General features: G+C 45.0%; 1 protein-coding gene across 2 annotated transcripts in view; it reads left to right on the forward strand.

Annotated features, from left to right (window-relative positions):
• Positions 1 to 19921, forward strand: part of ABTB3 (ankyrin repeat and BTB domain containing 3) — a 308089-nt gene that overhangs the window by 198431 nt on the left and 89737 nt on the right. For both annotated transcript variants that reach the window (XM_027107449.1, XM_027107447.1), the window contains exon 3: positions 741 to 945. In XM_027107449.1, coding sequence (XP_026963250.1) covers positions 741 to 945 — 205 coding nt within the window. The remainder of the gene's footprint in view (positions 1 to 740; positions 946 to 19921) is intronic.

The raw sequence follows: 19921 nt of genomic DNA on the forward strand, positions 1-19921 counted from the left end.
CTCTGTTTCCTCATCTGTAAAATGGGTTTATAAAGGTACCTACTTTATAGGGTATTGTGAGAATCAAATGAATTAGTGCTATCGCATAACAAGTGTCATTTAGGACTGAGTCGCTGTTGTTGGGAACGACTGACAAAGAAAAAGACACAGTGCTCTAAATGCTGTACCCAAGAAAGTACAGTGTGATGTGAGACACAGGGGAGTGCGGGAGATTCCAGGATGGCTTCCTGGAGAAATTAATATATAAGCCGATACCTGGATAATCAGTAGGAGTTAGCCTGGAAAAGAGGAGAGAGAGAATGTTCTGGATAGATGGAATAGTGTATGCCCAGGCTTAAAGGCAAGTGACAGTTCTTGTGACTGCAAAGAAGGCAGTGCTGGTTACAGCAGAGGATGTGACAGAGGGTGTGTCCCAAGGTGAGGGAGGCCGGAGGCAAACACATACAAAGGGCTTTCTGTGCCTTGTTAGAAACGAGGGGTCCCAGAAGGGCAGGACTGGAGTTATCTTAGCAGCCCTCTGTGCCTGAAACAGCACCCCAGACCTGGAAAGCCCTTGACTGTCGCGTGGTGAATGAACAAATGCTTTCCTCTCTGCTTGATGTGTGACCTGGAGGTCTCATGGGACCACTCCCATTGAATGAGGGAATCTCAGGATGCAAACCTCTGCCGAGATCTCCAGGCACATCTTCTCTGCAAGCTTTGGCTGCCTGAAGGATCTGAAATGTTACTTCTGTCCACAGGTGACCTGGTGTCCCGAGCAATGCATCACCTGCAGCCCCTCAACGCCAAGCACCATGGCAATGGCACCCCCCTGCACCACAAGCAGGGGGCGCTCTACTGGGAGCCCGAGGCCCTGTACACCCTTTGCTATTTCATGCACTGCCCGCAGATGGAATGGGAAAATCCCAACGTGGAGCCCTCCAAAGTCAACCTCCAGGTGGAAAGGTAAGACTTGTGCTGGCTTTGGATGGCCAAAGAGAGGGGCTCCCTTCTGGCCAACACCACCTTATGGTGAGTAGGTATTGCCCCCAGGGTGGTACAGGAGTGGGGGAGGAGAGGGATGCTGGGGGTCAGAACTGCCCAGTTTCCAGAAACTCACTGGAGGGGTCTAGATGACCTTGAGGGGTTATCAGAGACCTGGGTGGAATCTTTGAAATGGGTTTGCATAGGGCTGGCCCAGTTTGGGATAAAAGTGGCCTGGGTCAGAAGAGAGGGTCTGCAAATCTGGAGGGATGAGGCCTCTGCAGTGCAAGGGGGCTTCCTTGTGAAGGCAGCTTAGGGGGATACCAGCTTCTTGGGTGGGAGATGTTTTATCTTCATTTCACCCTGTCTGCCCTGGGGATTCCAGGGGGAAACCATAACACTTGCTCAGCCAGAAGTGGGCCTCTCATGTGGGCAGAAGACAGCATAGCAGTTCCCATGAAGCAGAATCCTCATGGCAGAGAAGGAAGGGAGGGCTCCCTGGAAGAGGAAGCTCCCTCTGACCTGGCTTCTGCTGCTCCCCAGCGCCATCTGTCCACGTCCCCATGCCTCAGCCTCCGTATCTGTAAACGAGTAGCTGCACTAATCGCTTTCCAGGTTGCCTTCTACCTGGAAAATCCCAAGATTTTCTGAGGATGGTTTCACCCTCTCAGAGGCAAGGAATCCAAACTACCATCAGGAAAGGAGGCTGCCTGGAGGTGTCCCCTCTTCCCCTGGGTACAGGTCCACAGAGATGTGGACCTGTTCCTAAGGGAACATCTCCCCCCAGCATCTCACAAATCAGGCCCCTCCTCCTGTGTACACAGGCTTGTTCACTCTAACTACTGCAGTAGTGACGCTGTTTATTGAGTGGTTAAAGAACAGGCTCTGTGATCCAGACTTCTGGGTTCAAATCCAGGCTCTTCCAATTAAAAGCCAGGATGTCTTGGAAAAGTGCCTTTAACCTCCCCGTGCCTCAGTTTCTTCGTCTACAAAATAGAGGTCCTAAGAATAAATCCTTCATAAGGCTGTTTGAAGATCGAATGCATTGAACAGTGCCCAGCATGTAGTAAGTGCTCAATAAATGTTCCCTTTTATTATTGTTGTTGGAGATCTTATCCGCAAATAGCTGAACAACTCCCAGTTTGGGCTCAATGCACTTTTCTCTGTTAAATGGTTCCAAGTGGTTTTAAAACACTCACTGGATGCTCTGTTTCTGCCAGGATGGGTCGGGCTTAATTGGGCTCCTAAACCATGTCTCTTGGCTTTCAGTTTAGAGTAGAGGATGGAGGATGAGCGAGACAGAAGTTGACTCTTTTTTTTTTTTAATCCCAAGTTAGCATCAATATTTCAATCCAGTCTGGAATTAACTTAATCAGAGGATTACTCATGTCTCCCGCCATCCAGGCCAAATCAGTGGGTGCCGTGTGCATATTTTCATGTGCCAAATATGCCCAAAGTGGAGAGGTGGCAACGTGCCCGTGGTCCCTGGGCAGAAAACAACCTCAGTCAGACACACCAAGACGTTGCTTTCTATGAGTATGAATCGTGATGGCTGGGAGGATGGAAACTATTGGCCTTGGCCTTTGGGGTACCTAGTTCTTCAGCCCCCATCCCTACCCCAGCAGCCTGTAGAATAGGGCAGTTTCTCTGACTCACCTACCCCGCCACTCTTCAATTCCCGCCTCTATGCAGATGACACCCCCTCCATCTCCAGCCAGACGTCACCACCTCTGAGCTCCAGAACCTGATCCACCTCAGCCTTCCAGTTTCCACTGTCAAGGCTCACACTCTCAGGCTGGTTCTTCTCAGGGCACCTTATTGTCTTCTGCCCAACACAGCAAATGTGTGTGTGTGTGTGTGTTTATTGCCTGTGAGCTTCATAAGGGCACAGAACACATCTGTTTTTGTTGTCACGCCACACCTAATGCCAAGCTCAACATCTGGTATATATCACAAAGTCAGTAAATATTTGTAGGATGAAAGAAGGGACAAATCCGTTGATCCAACTGCCTATGGAACATTTCCATCAGGAGTGCCCACAACCACCTCAAAACTAAAGCCAACATCTTTCCCCCAAAACCGACTGTTCCTCCTTTCCCCCCCGCCCCCAGTCTCTAAGAATGGCATCACCATCAACCCGGTCACCTCGGTCAGAAAACTGGGACTCACTCCACACTCCTTCCTCTCCTTCCCTCCTTCCTACAGCCAGCTGGTCAGTAGGTCTCACCGATGCAACTTCTGTGCCGTCTCCCATTCCTCTAATCCTTCCTCCCCAGATGGCTGCCTCACTGCATGGTTCAGTCCCTCGTTTCCTCTTACTGCTATTACTGCATTTGATTTCTAAGTGGTCACCCTGGACGGGAGGCTTAATATTCTCTGACCAGCTCCATCCTCATGGCCACCAGACTGAAACTTCTAAAATATGCATCTCATCGTGTGACATACCCCCTGCCCCCAACTCAACACAGTTGCATGGCTCCTGTTATATTTTCTGTTATGTAGTTTCCATCTTCCCTTCCGGAATCTATTTCAGGATTCAGAGTGTAGTTGAAGTGGCTGTAAGTCTAGGGAGAGCATCTAAGGATTCCAAACTTTCTGGGACAAGTTTTAAAGAGGCATGAGCTGCAAGGGGGAGCCGAGTAAAGAGAACATGTCCTAGAATTTGTCAGAGTCAATTATCTTGGTCTTTCCATTCCTCCTTGGCTGAATTTTCAGGGGACGACACAAAACAGAAAACACTTGTCATGTTTTGAGTTCTGTTCACTTTGGTCCTCTGGAAAGAGTATGGATTTGGGAGTCAGATCGACCTTTGGGTTTGGATCCCAGCTCTGCTTCTTCTAGTTCTGGGACCTTGAATGAGTCATTTCACCCCTACTGAAACTCTTCTCCTCAACTGTGAAATGAGAACAAAACCAGCCTCTTGGGACTGGTGTAAGCAATTAATTAGATACTGTAGCTAAGACATCCAGTGCCATGCCTGGCACAAGGGGAGCTCCCCTCACCCCCACCAAAAAGGAGCTGATATAATACATCTTCTTTTTATTTTTTGGCTCTAAAATGTTATTATCGTTGTCCCTGAAGGAGCCTGTGTATGATTCCTTCCAGACGAAAAGCTGTTTCTTCCCGTTCCACGATAGGCTAGGCGTTGATATTCATTAGCGTCTGAAAACACACAGGTAAGGGCTTCAGAGGACAGAGGACTCTTGTTTCCAGACAAGTGTTTACAGCAGCTTCATACCAAAACTTACAAACAAGACGTTTCCAGTGGGAGGTAGGATTCTAATTTGGAGCTGGGTTTTTTTTTCTCTTTTTCTGTCTTCTTTTTCCCTCCAAATCAAAAACATTTCCTTGACTCTCTATCTCTGTCTGGCAAAGTCAAGTAAGGCCATGGTGTTTATATGGTTTTCCATAAACTCTTCAAGAACAGGAGCTGAATATTATGTGCTTTTTGTCCACGCCGAGCAGAAGGCCTGGAACATATTTGTTGACTGAAATACGATTGTGTTGTACCTCAAACCATCTCTGCTTGTCAGAAGAGCCTTTCTTGGCTGGAGTACTTGGAACTAGGCCTCCGTATACCATTTGACTCTTTCATGTGGGCATAGCTTTCCAGTTGCTACATTGGTTTTGGATAGCTTCATTTTTCATTGTGGGGTTTTGAAGAAGCTCAGTACCAGTATAAAATTTCTGTAGTTTAAGTTGTTCCAGGACTTTGGCTACTATTTTTTGAGCTTCTGAAATCTTTCAGTCCCTCAGATACTTTATTTAGGGAAAAAAAAAAAAAAAAAACTCAGATAAATCTTGTATGATTATGATTAGGCTATATTCATTTTCCAAATAGTAATGATAAATGTAAACACCTCAGTTTTGAGGATGGGGGTCATGTGAAGCTACTACTATTTTTTAATAGAATCATCTTAAATCTATGACAAAATTTCCCTGCCCCAAATCATTACTGGAAAGACTAGTGATTCCTAGATGTGTTTGGCCATGAATGATTTCAGTAATTTGTCATCATAAAATTAAAAGGAGTAGGATAAATAGGAGTGTTTTGTTGCCCGCAGTAACTGATCGTGCCCGAGAGGAACAGAGATCAGCTTCACCTAGAAGACTAGACAATTAGGTAGTTTTACTCTCCCCGAGTCTCATGGGAAACAAACCAGAATTTACATCTAGGCAGTGGCAGCTTTCGCCCCTTTTGTAACAGAGCTGTGTAAACAGATGTGGCAGACATCTGTTTCCCTGTGTCTACCAGGGAAATCTCAACCACAAACATGAGTATCCAATCACCAACTATTTGAGGAAAATGAATGGAAGAAACAGAACAGTCTTAACAAATGGAAGAATTTACATTTGAGGAAATAGAGTTAATAAAGAAAACATACCAGATATTAGAAGTTAATGGTACCCAAATACATCTTCTAAGAAACCCTCCAAAAAGGGCACCCCAGCACATCAATATGTGACAGGTGATATCCAAATTTTAACACACTCCAACAGACATACCCAGGGTTATGCAAAATTTCCAGCCTTCTAATTATAACCCTTCCCCTTTCTTTCCCATCAAGGAATGTATATCACAACACAAGTGAGCAGAGGTATCCTTGATACAAGCAGCACTACTAGTAAGAATGCTTAGTTGCAAGAGTTGAACCTGCTGAGCAGAAAGAAAACCTCTGGGAGGCCCAGTGTAGGAAGAGGGTTAATAAATCCTTGTCACTCCTGCATGAGAACCTGACATTGGGTTAATTTTCTAGCTCTGTTTCCCTGGAAACATGATAAGAATTAAAATATCAACTGTGTTACTAAGCAACATTGCTTATGGTCAGAATGACCCTAGGTTGGTACATTAGATCTGGCCTTGTAGTACTATAGATACTTGGTATAAATACCAAGTATTTATAGTACTTGGTATAGTACTTCCAGAGCTTTGGGCTTCCTTGAATTCACTGATCCTTATAACTGGCAATGTCCCTTGCAGGGACCTTGAAAGTTACTTCTGTGGAGTTGTTACAAGAGGTATTGGGGTTCATAAAGCAGGGCAGGTCTCACAACCACCTAACTGGGTCTTATCTCCTTGCACCTGAGTGTCACTGGGGCACAAGGTAGCTCTGAGACGGCTGGGTGAATCGTTATAAAGACTCCCAGTAAAAGGAACGTCTGATGTTGTCATGAGGGACAAGTGTGGCCTATGATGGTCCCACGAGTCTAAATGTTTAGTAGAGCTTAAGAAGACTTCTGGAGGGCATTGAAGCTGGAGAAGCAGGCTTTGAGCCCACACAACCTGGAGCAGTGCCCAAGTTGCACCCCAGGATTGCTCAGAGCCATAGACAGTGGACTTTATACCACTGAGGCTGAACTTTGGCCACTCCCAGCAGGACCTCTGTCACCATTACCCCTGAAAACTGAATGTCTCTGCTACCACTCTTGTCATGTTCCATCTATGTCACACCACTTGCTTCTAAATCAGTGGAGCCTGGGTCACATCCCTGCACCCTAGTAGCAGGGGTGTCTGGAAAGGTGAATTTCTACCTTGTTGAACTATGGAAGAATAATATGGGAAATTCTCCAAACGGTAAGGTCATCAGTGGTTCCAAGCACCCAAAAAAGTTGACAAAGGTTCACTACACTCTTCGACTTTACTCTTTTTTAAAATCAATAACACACAAGTGAATCATTTGCACAGTTCAGTACTTCTGACCATTATTAGCCACACAGCTCACAACTGATTGGCTTACACACCACAGTGAATACTCCCCAACATAAAGACTGCTTGGGCTGACACCCTAGGAACCTCAACAGCAAGAAGGAGGAGACAGGAGGGCTGTTTTGTCCTGACATCTTCAGCAGCAGAGGAAGAATGCTACTTTCTCACCTTCTGGAGGGCAGTGATCACATCTGGCACAAAAGTCCCCTAAAATGTCCACCCAGTGCTAGTGGGTCCTAGAGAAATTCATAGTCAATGTGTGAATGGGGACAACCCAGAGTGGGAGAACCATATATTAGACCTGTTTTCTGCAGGGCTACTTGTGGGCTTTTGTGGGCATGCCTGGAATTCCAACCATTATATAAATGGTTCTAATGAAAAACAAAATGCATGTTGAATTCTAAATAATTAACTTAAGAAACAAAGTTTTAAAACATGATCTGGGCTTCCCTGGTGGCACAGTGGTTGAGAGTCCGCCTGCCTATGCAGGGGACGTGGGTTCGTGCCCCGGTCCGGGAAGATCCCACATGCCGCGGAGCAGCTGGGCCCATGAGTCGTGGCCATTGAGCCTGCGCGTCCGGAGCCTGTGCTCTGCAACGGGAGAGGCCACAACAGTGAGAGGCCCGTATACCGCAAAAAAAAAAAAAAAAAAAAAAAAAAGATCTATTTGTGAAGAAACAAAGTTTTAAAACATGATCTATTTGTGACATGAGCGTTGCTGCAATTTATTTCATCTGGCCAGGGTAAAAGCAACTCTAATCCCAATATTTTTCAAACTGTAGGTTACAGCCCATTAATGGGCCATTAAACCAATGCAGTGCAGAGATTGGCAAACAATACCCCACAGACCAAGCCTGGCCTACTGTCTGTTTTTATACAGCCATACCCACTTGTTTACATATTATTTATGGCTGTTTTTGCACTTGTGGTTAGTTGTGACAGAGACCAAATGGCCCACAAGGCTGAAAATACTATTTAGCCCTTTCCCCTGATGCTGTGGGTTATAACCTGCATTTCTAAAAAAATTAAGTAGAATTGAATAATAAAATAAATCAAAGTAGCTTGCATTGAGGGAAGGTAACTATGTTTCTTGAAAGTTTGTTGGGTTTTTTTTTTTTTTTTTTTTTTTTGGTTACATTAACTTAACTGGAGTTGATTAATTTGCCAAGGTCATGCAGCTAACGTTGCAGAACTAGTGTCTGAACTCCTGGCATCAGGCCTTGCTCTGTGCTTGTCTTCGCTAGTCTGTCTTGCTGTCCATGGACTATGGTTTTAAAGAAATAATATTTGAAAGCCTCATCCCTAATCTCTAGAATCTTTTTATAATCTTTATGAATGTTTACAGGATATAAAACTAATATACTTATTAAATAAAATATAAGTACACAAAAACTTTAAAGAAGAAACTTTGAGTCACCCATAGTCTCTGCGTCCAGGAATAAGCACTGAGACCATATGGGGTATTTCCTTCCAATCTTAGTTTTCTGTGTATATTCAAAACGTGTTTCGTTGTTTCACAAAATAAGGACTGTTCCGTCATTGGATATGGAATTTAAAGTCAAGAGAAAAGCTGAGAACAGGTATGTCAAACATGCTTCATTCCTGTTGAAGATGATAAAACTGAGGCCTAGAGGGATGAGTGGACTTTTCTGGAGTCATAAGCATATTTTCAGTGGATTTGCAAGGCAGTGCCACAGTGCCTTGCACATGCTTTGCCCTCTTCTTGGACCACTGCCTCCCCTCTGCTCTGTCATCTCACTACCCCCATCCATTCATCCTTCAAGACTCATTTTAGGCATCACCTCCTCCAAGATCCCTTTCCTACAACCTCAGGATGCACTGAGTGTCCAGGGCCTAGCTCAGTGGATAGCATATAGTAAGTGCTTAATAAATGCTTGCGGAAATGAACAGAGCTGGGTCTGAAACCTATATGTTCTGGCTTTCGGCCCAAAGAGCCATGTTGCCAGTGTCAACTCAGACAGCCCTTAGATTGCCACTGGCTCTACTGATCACATGCTTCAGGCCTCAGTTTTCTTAGCTGTACACAAAAAATAATCATTCCTACTTCATGGAGCTGTTTCAGTGACTAATGAACTAACTTATGTAAGTGCCACACACAATCACTGACACTTAGTAGGTGATCCGTCAACGGCAGGATTTTACTTCTTTAAACCAGGTTGACCTCCTCTTAGACATTATAAGAGGTTTTGATAAACACTTAGTATGTGGCAGGTCCTGCTCTATACGTCGTGTGTATTAACTGATTCAATCATCACAGTACCCCTTGAGGCAGAAGCTAGCCTCACCTCTCCTCATTTCACAAATGAGGAAACCGAGGTGCAGTGAGGTTAAGTAAGTTGTACACTTGAGCAGGTCTGGGAGTATCAAAGACATCAAATGAATGCTGCATGGCTATAGGGAAGGAAGCTCTCTGCTAAGGGAACAGAATGCATACCATGGAGGGCAGGAAGGTGAGAAAACAGAAAGCGAGACCTTGTTCTGAAGAGGTATTGGGTAGAGCAACAAATTGGACAGGAAAGAAGGTTGAGAGACCCGCCAGGGTGTCAGGACTTTCTCCTATAAGGAGTGAGGAGCTGGAAAGGATTCTGAGAAGGGAGGTGAAGAGACCAAAACTGCGTCTGATTCCTTGTAAGCCCTCCCTTGATGGAGGCATAAGGATGCCTGAAGGAAGGTAATGAACATTTGATGCACCTACTATGTGCCATGTGCTATGTGAGCTACTTTACTTTCAGAGTTTAATTTAATCCTTACACTCAACTTTGTGAGGTAGAAATGCCTTCATCTACAGATGAGATGATTAAGTCTAGTTGCTACTAGTAGGAAAATGCTATTTGGAAGCTATTTAGGTAAAGCTAAGGACCTTCACAGCGCATTAATTATATCTCTGGATATTTTTTATTGTGGAGCCAGAGTTTATATCTTGGTTCTAACACTTACTAGCTCTGTGACCTTGAACAGGTTACTTAACCACTCTGAGCCTCAGTTTTCTTATCTGTAAAATGGGAGCTATCATAGAATCTGCTTCAGAGGGCTGTTGTGAAGCTATTATGTGTTAATATGTAGAAAGCACTTAAAATCCATCATGCATTAGTCCCTTTATAGATAATGGCCATTATTATTCTCACTGTCATGGTGCTTATAACCTAGGTGTATGCTATAGCAGGCCTTCTCAAATTTTAACGTACATTTGAATCCCCTGGGACCTCATTAATATGCAGATTCTATTCATTAGGTCTGGGGTGGGGCCTGAAATGCTTCATTTCTAATAAGCTCCCAGGTGGTGCTGATGCTTCTGGTCCATGGAGCATCACGTGAATAACAAGATACTGTGTTGTCATTCATTTCCCCAACCTACTCCACCCCCCATTTTCAGTTACATAAGGGCAAGAAATAAGCCTTTTGTTGATTTTTGTCTTTCTGGTAGAGCTTAGCACATAATAGGTGCCTAAGAAATATTTCTCAGGCTCTGGGGGCTGGATTGAGCCTTGCAGGGCCTCTACTCTTACCTCATGAGATGCTGGACCCCTCTGCAATTTGCCGAAATGAATGGATTTCAGAAGTCAGATGTGGCCAGCCTGTGGAACTCTCAGGCTTTGGAGAGGCAGCCAAGGGAAGGTGCTGAGCATCCAAATATAATGATCATCTTCCACTTAACAAGGTGGCCAGCTCCTCTCAAGAGGCTTGGGAATAGCAAATTAGCCACAAGTGTGCAGGAGAAAGGTGAGGCAGGATTTGACAGGTGTCCTACCCGGGGAGAGGCAGCAGGGCAAATCCTAAACCACACCAGCTAAAGGGCTGTTAAACACGTACAGACAAAAAAAAAAAAAAAAAGAGCTTCCCTGGTGGCACAGTGGTTGAGAGTCTGCCTGCCGACGAAGGGGACACGAGTTTGTGCCCCGCTCCGGGAACATCCCACATGCCGCGGAGCGGCTGGGCCCGTGAACCGTGGTCGCTGAGCCTGCACATCCGGAGCCTGTGCTCCGCAACGGGAGAGGCCACAACAGTGAGAGGCCCGCGTACCGCAAAAAAGAAAAAAAAAACACGTCCAGCCCTCAGGGCTTGTCAAACTGTTTACACGCAGTTGCCCAGGAGTTTTCTCCCAGCCAAAGGGGGTGCAGTTGCTCCTGACCACAGGTAATAAGCTGGGGGCTCAAGTTTAAAAACAGCCCCCTCTCCTAATATGGGGGGTTAGTCTGAACAAATGCATGTGCTTCACTTGTTCATTTCAATACCCAGGTCTTTTCTGAATCCCAGTTAACTGGCTGCCACAGCAGTCTGGTCTGGTCTGACACCAGCTTCTCTTTATTTAAGGGAAAAAGAAGGGAAACCTTACCTTTATGATACAAAGACTAAAGAACTAGTAGTGCTGCACTATCCAGTATAGTAACCACTAGCCATGCAAAGCTGTTTAAATTTAAATGAATTTAAATTGAATAAAACTAGAGCTTCAGTTCCTTAGTATCACTCGCCTCTTTTCAAATACTCAATAGCTAGATGTGCCTAGTGGTTCCTGCGTTGGATTCTGCAGAGATAGGACCTTTCCAACATCACAGAAACTTCTATTGGACGTCGCTGAACTAGAGACTCAGTGCACATAGTGTCCCCATTGCAGGAAAAAGAGCCCATGATAATCCCACTCCTGAAGCAATAAGGTAGGAAGTGTAGGGACCAGGGACCAGCTCCCCTACCAAGGCATTTTGCATGTTTCCGTGTTTTGATCATCTTAGAGCTTTTTCAAAGCGGCCATCATCATCATCACAACCAAATTTTACCAAGTACTTACGACATGCTAGCCTCTCTTCTAAGTGCATTAGTCATTGGGTCCTCACGAGAATCCTGCAAGTGTAGTACCGTATCTTACACTATCGCAATCTCTTATCTTTTCCTGAGTAAATTCAGGCTCAGAGAGGTTGTGTAGCTTGCCCAGGTCACACAGCTAATCAGGGCAGAACTGAGACGCAAAGGTAGGAAGCTTGAGTCCAGAGTTTACTCTGTCAACGGGGTGCCGTGCCACGGGGATGGGAAGGATGTCGGATGTGATGGGGAGGGCATAGGATTCCCTGCAAAGGTTAAAAGTCTGAAAATCTCCCAACAGGGACATTCTTGTTTTAATATGCTTCTTCCACCTCTACCCTTTTCCTTCTAAGATTTTCCCTGGCTTAGGCTTTAATAAATATCACTAATATAAGTGGAATAATGGTAATCAAATCATTTTATCAGCTTAAACAACAGTTAAAAACCTTTGAGAAACATGTTAACCTCCTGAAACAAATTGCTGGATATGTATAGACAGACCCTGCCTCTTAAATCTTTACCTCAGTGCTACTTGAGCTTTTCATTTCTTACTGTACTTTTCAAAATTGTTAATTACTTGTTTTATTTACTACTGGACTTTTTATTCAGTTGTTCATTCTTCATTCATTCATTGAACACGCATTGAGTGTCTGCCCTAAGCATAGTAAAAGGAAGAGCTGGTCTTTATCGGAGTCTTACGTGTGCCAGGCACCACTATAAGCACTTTACATGAATTAACTCATTTATCCCTCATGATAACTCCAGGAGGGAGGAATTGTTATGGTCATCCCCAGTTTATAGATGTGGAAAGTGAGGCAGAGAGGATAAGCAACTTGCCCAAGTTCACAGGGCTCAGGAGTGGCCCCGTGCTGGGGAGGCGGGGCCCAGGGACCTCTCAGGACTCCTGCCTGAGCAGCTCATTTATCACCAAAGATAGAAAGTGCCAAGGTTCAGAAGGGAGGTGCAGATAAACTGCTGAGGAACTCAGGGATGATGGTGTTTGAGTCAGGCTTTGAAAGATGGATAAGATCAGGCATTCTAAGGGGAAGGAGCAGCTGGCAAAGGCTCCAAGGTAGGAAATTGCAAGGTACATGGTGGGAAGCATGTACCATAGACCAGCTGAGTTGGACCAGAGTCCAGACTGACCTTCAGCTGCTTTGCAAAAGTGCAGATGGTTAGCCAGTTGTTAAAATGCTAAAATAATTCTCTATGAGTTGGTAAAACGCTGCTGCCCCAAATGTCCCCTCCGCCACCCTCATCCCCCGCCTCGTGTCCTGCAGCTGCCCCGTAAGAGGTCCTGTCTGCAGCAAGACCGTAGGAGTTAGGTGGTACCTGGGCCTTCCCCATAGTCAAGTATTTAAAAAATCCTCCCTGAGTTGAAAGTCTATGGGAGAAATACACATCCTGCAGGTGTTGATGGGCCTCTGGTCCTTCCACAGTGGGGTTAGGGTGAAGGTTTGAACAAAGGAAGAAGCATAAGCAAAGTACAAATGGCTGCTCATCCTTCAGGACTCAACTGCATCCTCACCTGTGCTGTGAAACTTTGTGCCTCTCACCCCCAGTCCCCATGAAGGCCTCTGTGAATAATTATAACAACTCTTGAGCGCCAATGTGAGCCAGACCCTATGATAAGCTTTTCCAGATTATCCCACTGAAATGTCCCAATCACCCTCTGAGATACTGTAACTCTGACTATTCTACAGATGAGGAAAGTGAGGCTTCGAGAAGTCCAAGGATTGGACCAAGGTCACATAGCTAAGCTAGTAAGTGGCTGGGCTGGAGGCTGAGCCCAAGCACTGTGATTCCAGAGCCTGTGTCTTCTTGACCCCCTACCGTGTGGCCCCAGTCATCACTCTGGCTTCCAAATGGTACTCATTTGCTTCCAAATGTCTGTCTTTGCTGCCAGACTTTGAGCTCCTCGCCAGCAGGGACTGGACTTTGATCATCTCGTGCTCTCTCTGGCAGCCGGCCAGGCCTGGCACAGAGTGGATGGGGATATAAAGATCAATCTGAGTGCATGGCAGCAGGAGGATGTAGCAGAGGATGATGTAGGGACCAGTCAGAAGATTCCTGCAAAAGTCCCAAGAGAGATGACAAGTGCATGGCTTGGCGGAGTGCCAACCTCTCTGTCCCCCAGGCAAGAGATGTCACCAGTGGCCTCCTCCTTTTGCTGAATGGCCTGGAAGAAAGCTACGTTAGCCTTCCTGGATTTTTGATTCTATCTCATTTGCCTAGAACCGGCAGCCCTTTGCTTGCCCTGTGTCTGGGGCCTCGGGCACCATATGTGAATGTTGTGAACGTGCAGGAAAATTCTTTTTGAAGAACATTAAAAGGGCGAAAATTAGCCCTTGAAGCTGCCTAGTGTAAACTGAGGGCTGGCCCAGGATGGCAAAGGCAAACGAGAGCCAGAGTGCGTGGGACCAGAAAGGCCTGCAGAGAGAGGGAGAAAGAGAGAGAGAGAGGAAGAGCATTCTCTGAGCTCAGCCCGCTTTCAAACCATCTGCCCCTGTGCCAAGTTTTCACTCTTTTTCATCCTTTCAGAAATAGTGATATTGACAGCTGCCAGCACATAGCTGGGTTTCACATGCTGTGGTTTCCCAGGCAGTAAATCTGGTCATTTGCCCTGAGCATCAGAGCATCTGAGTTGCCCTTTCATTCTTCAAAGTCTGACTTCCCAAACGAAGCCTATGCATGTCTCCGTGTATCCTAGGCTATAGTTTTCCTGATTGAATCACATTCTCCCCTCCATCCATTTTGCTCTCCTCATGGACTGCATATGTTTACAACTACAATACAGGTGCTATAAATACAAATTTTTATATGATCGTATCTTTTTACTGAAAAGCTATATATACTCCTTTTTTTTAATTTTGGAAAATACAGAAAAATGTAAGAAAGAAAATTAAAATTATCTACAATTCTACTACCCAGAGGTAGCCAAAATGATTATTTAGTCTATTTTCTTATCTCTTTTTTTTCAAGACAAATTAGCCTTTTTAAAATAATTGTACTGTGTATATATAATTTTATATCTTTTTTATTTCACTTACTAGTACGCCATAAGCATTATCCTAGCACTACTACAGAATATTCATAAACATCATTTTTAATGACTGCAAAATATTCCATCTTGTGAAGGCATCATAATTTCCCTAACGGTTCCCAGGTTGCCGGGCATTTGGGTTGTTTCCAATGTGTGAATTGCTGTTCTTTTAAAACTGCCCATGGTGGCATGACTAAAACACCAATGTTGAGGGAACGGATATAAAGAGAGTAGTCTGTCTGGAGCAGAGCAACGGAGGGGTTAATTTATGAGGCCTCTGATAGCCCGGGTGAGGGAGAAATTACAGAAGAAGCAGAGCACCATGAGGTGGGCTTCCCCAGCCCCATCCCGTGCCACTTCTTTTTCCAGGAAGAAATGCCTTGTGGGAAACATCAGGAGTGGCCCCACCCAGCCTGTAAGGTTTCCAGCCACAGTCATTATCAAATCTCCTGGAGCGAGTGCTTCACGGTTTCCGGGGGTCTTCCACCCTTGCAATCTCCCTGGATTCCGGAAGTGGGAAGACCAGCCGCAGTTGCTTTTCACAACTTAAGAGACTGAAAGAAAAGTCTAGAAAAGTCGTGAGATTTGCCCAAAGCCATGCAATGGAGTGGTCAAATTGAAACCAGAGGGCTGCTCTAGGGATGCCTGGAAATCCCCACCCTCCTTCCCACACTGCTTCTAGAATGGGGAAGAGCATTCCAGCATTATCAGAAAGCAAGTTTTGCGTCTGACCATGTACAGAGTTCATTGCACATGTACTTGGCCGTGTCTATAGATATGGAAGTTTCCACGATTCCAGGAACTGTTGGTTGGTTGGCTGGTTGGTCGGTCATGTTTGTAATTCTGGATTTAAAGTTTTTGCTCTGTTTTTAGGTTTTCCCCGCAGATAAGAAACATTCCCTGGGAAGGCTTCCTCAGTGCTTTCAAATTGGTGTGAGGAGCTCAGTCAAGATTCAGTAGGTCAGGTTCAGGCCTGCCCAGGAATTTAGGCAGAACATGCTGGCAAAAGAAGGTGACTATTTTCCCAGGCTTTGTTCTCACTGAAAAGTTTGAACTCCAAGGCTGGAGCTAGCCCTTTTGGCAGTCCTTTGTCACACTGCTCTCTACGAATTCCTTACACAGAATCCCACCCATCACATGGCCATTCCCCAATCCGTTATGGCAGCAGGGTGTGGAAAGAACATTTTTATGAAGAAAAAGGGAAGGAAAGTATTGTCAAAGTCAAGGACCAACCTGTTGAAAACACTAACACAGACTGCAGATTCCACTGCCTCCAAATTCCATCCCCGGAGGCACTGTCCTTCTTCAGACCCCAGGGCACTTTACAAGAGCATCCCACAGGACACTTCTCATGGTCAGCCTTGCGTCATGGTTATCTGCCCTTCCTTCTTTGATGGCCACTTTACGCTCCGATCCACCAATCAGAAGTCATGGTCTAACAAGTATACAAGGATAATTAAGGGCAAACAGACATTGCAATTGGGGCTGCCCTGGGAAACTGGGGATGTGTGACTTGAACTCCCTTGCTAGGTTGAACATCAGGGTCCAGGTTTTAAATTCTTGCATCTTCCACAAAACTCAGCATGGACCCTTGCTCCAAGGAGATAGTCAATAAATAGGGAACAAGTTAAATGATTGGCCTGCTCCATGAATGGCCCTCCCTGTTCATGCCTTATCAGCCCCCGGGTTCATCGGCCACCATACTTCCCATCCTCTTATCCCTTCAGCTACTCCAGTCCCCACAGAGTCCCCTGAGCTTGCTCTGCATTTCCTCATCCTGGAATCCATCCTCTGCCTGGATTCTTCTTCCAAGCCCTTCTAGCTCTCCCCCTTCCAGGCTCAGGATGGCATTTTACAACATGCTCTTACCCTCTTTGGCTCCAGCTGATTTTGATTCATTCTCCCGTAATATTTTGTACATTTCTTTATCAAAAGACTCTTCAGATAAGCTTCTTTTCTCATGTTTTTCACATTAGACCATGAGTTTGTTGAGGGCTAGAATCGTTGCAGTATCACCAAGTATAGAAGCTGGTATATAGTAGGTGCTCATTTCATTCATTCATCTATTCGACATATATTTATAGCACATCTATTCTATGCCAGGCAAAATACCTGTCTTCATGGAGCTTACCTTTTACTAGGGGCTGCAGATGAGGAACAAATGCATAAATAATAAAATATCAGGCACAGGTAACTGATATAAAGAAAAACAAAACTGGGTACTTGAACCAGGTACAGGTGATGAGAGGTGTTATTTTAGCGAGGATGGTCAGGGAAGTTTTCTCTAAGGAAATAGAATTTGAGCAGAGAAATTAAGGAGTCGAGGCTGTAAGCTATGTGGATATCTGACCAAAGATCTTTCCAGGAAAAGAGAGCAGTAAGTGAAAGGCCCTGGGACAGGAACATTCTTGGAACATGCAAGGAACAGCAAGGAGTCCAGTGAGGCTGGCAGAGAATGAGTGAGCATGGTGGGAAATGAAGTCCAAGGTGGGCAGGGTTAGATCTTGCAGAACGTTTTGAGCATATGGAAGAGTTTGGTTTCTAGTCCACGTTTTTGAGAAGCTCAGTAAATGTTTGTTAATCTGAATTATTTGAGTCAGGTTGAATTGAATTGACCTGAATTGGGTTTTGCTGAACTGAACAGAATTGGGTCTCATCTTGGTATATAGACTGCATACAATTTTTGAAACGTGCAAAATCCCAAGTCTGCCCTTATTACCTACAAATGGTAAAGCACTATGAATAGTCCCATTTAGCAGTTTTAAAACCTGTTAGTGTGTGAGTTCACCTGTTCTGGAACTGGCACAGCCTTGTAGATCGTTCCAAAAGTCTGTGGCCAGTGACACTTTTGCCAGCCCCTCCTACATGCACTAGTTTCATTGTGGTGGCAGATTGGGCACAGGGGACATCTCAACTCAAGAGGAATGTGGTCCTAATGCCTGCTCATCATTTATGTTTCATTTCTGACTTTCCCAGAGTCTGAAGTCTTTGATGCTCACTGGGATTTATTTGGGGCACTTGGCCAAGGTCTTGAACCTAACTTCTAACAGAGTTTTTACCCAAGCCTGGTTCTCACTGAATTTTTTTTAATAGATCTTTATTGGAGTATAATTGCTTCACAATACTGTGTTAGTTTCTGTTGTACAAGAAAGCGAAGCAGTCATATGCACACACATGTCCCCATATCCCCTCCCTCTTGAGCCTCCCTCCCATCCTCCCTATCCCACCCCTCTAGGTCATTGCAAAGCACCGAGCCAATTTCCCTGTGCTGTGCTGCTGCTTCCCACCAACCATTTTACATTTGGTGGTGTATATATGTCGGTGCTACTCTCACTTCACCCCAGCTTTGTCCTCCCACCCCATGTCCTCAAGTCCATTCTCTATATCTACCTCTTTATTCCTGCCCTGCAAGTAGGTTTATCAGTACCTTTTTTTTTTTTTAGACTCCATATATATGCGTTAGCATACGGTATTTATTTTTCTCTTTCTGACTTACTTCACTCTGTATGACAGACTCTAGGTCCATCCACCTCGCTACAAATAACTCAGTTTCGTTTCTTTTTATGGCTGAGTAATATTCCATTGCATATATGTGCCACATTGAATTTTAATGTGGATTCCTACCCTTAACACAACTGAAAATAAACTACATTTAACTATTTTTATCATTTTACTTAGTCTTTATAAAACCAGCCCAGTTACCTGTCACCCACAGTAAAGTGAGAAACCCACCAGAATTTAAGCTAAGCAAATTCACAGGATTCAATTGTACATTCATTGATTCATTTAACAAACATTCATTCATTCATTCATTCACTCAAAGAATATTGGTTGAGGACCTAAGCAAATTCACAGGATTCAATCGTACATTCGTTGATTCAGTTAACAAACATTCATTCATTCATTCACTCAGAGAATGTTGGTTGAGGACCTATGATGTACCAGGCACCACACTAACTGCTGAGGATAAAGCAGAGCACAGGATAAGTTCCTGCTCTCATGAAACTGATAGTCTAGTGGAGGAGACAGAACAAACCAGGAAGGGACTTCCCTGGTGGTCCAGTGGTTAGGGCTCCACGCTCTCACTGCCGAGGGTGTGGGTTCAATCCCTGGGCAGGGAACTCAGTTCCCACAAGCGGCCAAAAAACAAACAAGCAAACTAACAAGCAAAACAGGACAAACCAGGACACTAACATAAAATGTCATCCTGAGTGGCAAGGGCTACAATATGCAAGTTTGGGGTATATAAGGATGAATAGTTCACGTCCCCGTGGTTAGCTGGGATGGTAGTAAAGACATAAATGATAACAATAACATGATATAAATGGTATTATGGAATTATGTACAAAATGCTTATCGAGTTAGAAGGAAACAAAAGACTAACTATATTGTGGGTATGGGGGTGGAGGGCTCTTGGGGAATAGTTCCCAGAGGAGGTGCCATTTGATTGGTGTCTTAAAGATGAGTAGGACTTAACTCGATGGACAGGATAGAAAGAGAGAGGGAACAACCGCAGGAGCAATGGAGGGAGATGTGAGCAGACACCTGTGTTCCAGAAACGGCTGGCCGTTTGGTGTGGCTGGAGCACACTGGTGCTGGACAGGCATGGAAGGGGCACGGGAGAGTGAAGATGTGGATTGAGGCCAGTTAACATATGCACAGGCTGAGGAATTTATACTTTTATCAGATGACCACATTTACATGTTAGCACATTCATCATGGCAGCAATGTGAAAAGATTGAAGAGAAAAACCAGAACCCGGAAATTATTATGAAAATAATGCAATGGTCCAATCCTAGGAAGAGTCTTGTATCAGTGGCCAATCAGTTAAATGTGGAGTGTTAGACTCTTAGGGTGGGGAGGGACTCCAAAAAGTCATCTAGTCTAACCGCCCATTCGATGTTTAAATCCCCTTCCTAAGGTCCTCCCCAAGGGACTGCCCAACCTAGGCACCAGCCCTTGAGGCTTTCTTCCCATCCCAGCTCTAGAGAGCTGAGACTCCTCTGAGGTCTTACTTAAGTGAACCGAGATCTGCTCCCTGGAGCTGCCACCACCACTCCTTCTTTTGCTCCTTGGGGCTTTCAGAACCAACCAGTCCAATTTCTAACCCAGATGCAACTTTTCACTATTCAAAAACAGTTGTAATTTACTGAGGACTTTCTGTGTGCCAGGCAAGCCTGCAGGGTGTGTATTTCCCCATTTCCCAATTGGACCCTGGGGCTCGTTGGCCATGTGACTTGCTGAAATTTGGTCACTGACCCAGGTGAGTGACAGCACCAGGATCAAAACTCACAGCTATCTGACACCTGCACCCTTAGAAAAAGCTATCAGTTTAACTTGACAAACATTTTTTCGCACCTGTCCCTTTGAATCCCCTGTCCTGGGTATCACAG

Source organism: Aethalodelphis obliquidens, unplaced genomic scaffold (genome assembly GCF_003676395.1).
Source record: "Aethalodelphis obliquidens isolate GAN/ISIS:26980383/991018 unplaced genomic scaffold, ASM367639v1 scaffold8, whole genome shotgun sequence".
Classification (NCBI taxonomy): Eukaryota; Metazoa; Chordata; class Mammalia; order Artiodactyla; family Delphinidae; genus Aethalodelphis; species Aethalodelphis obliquidens.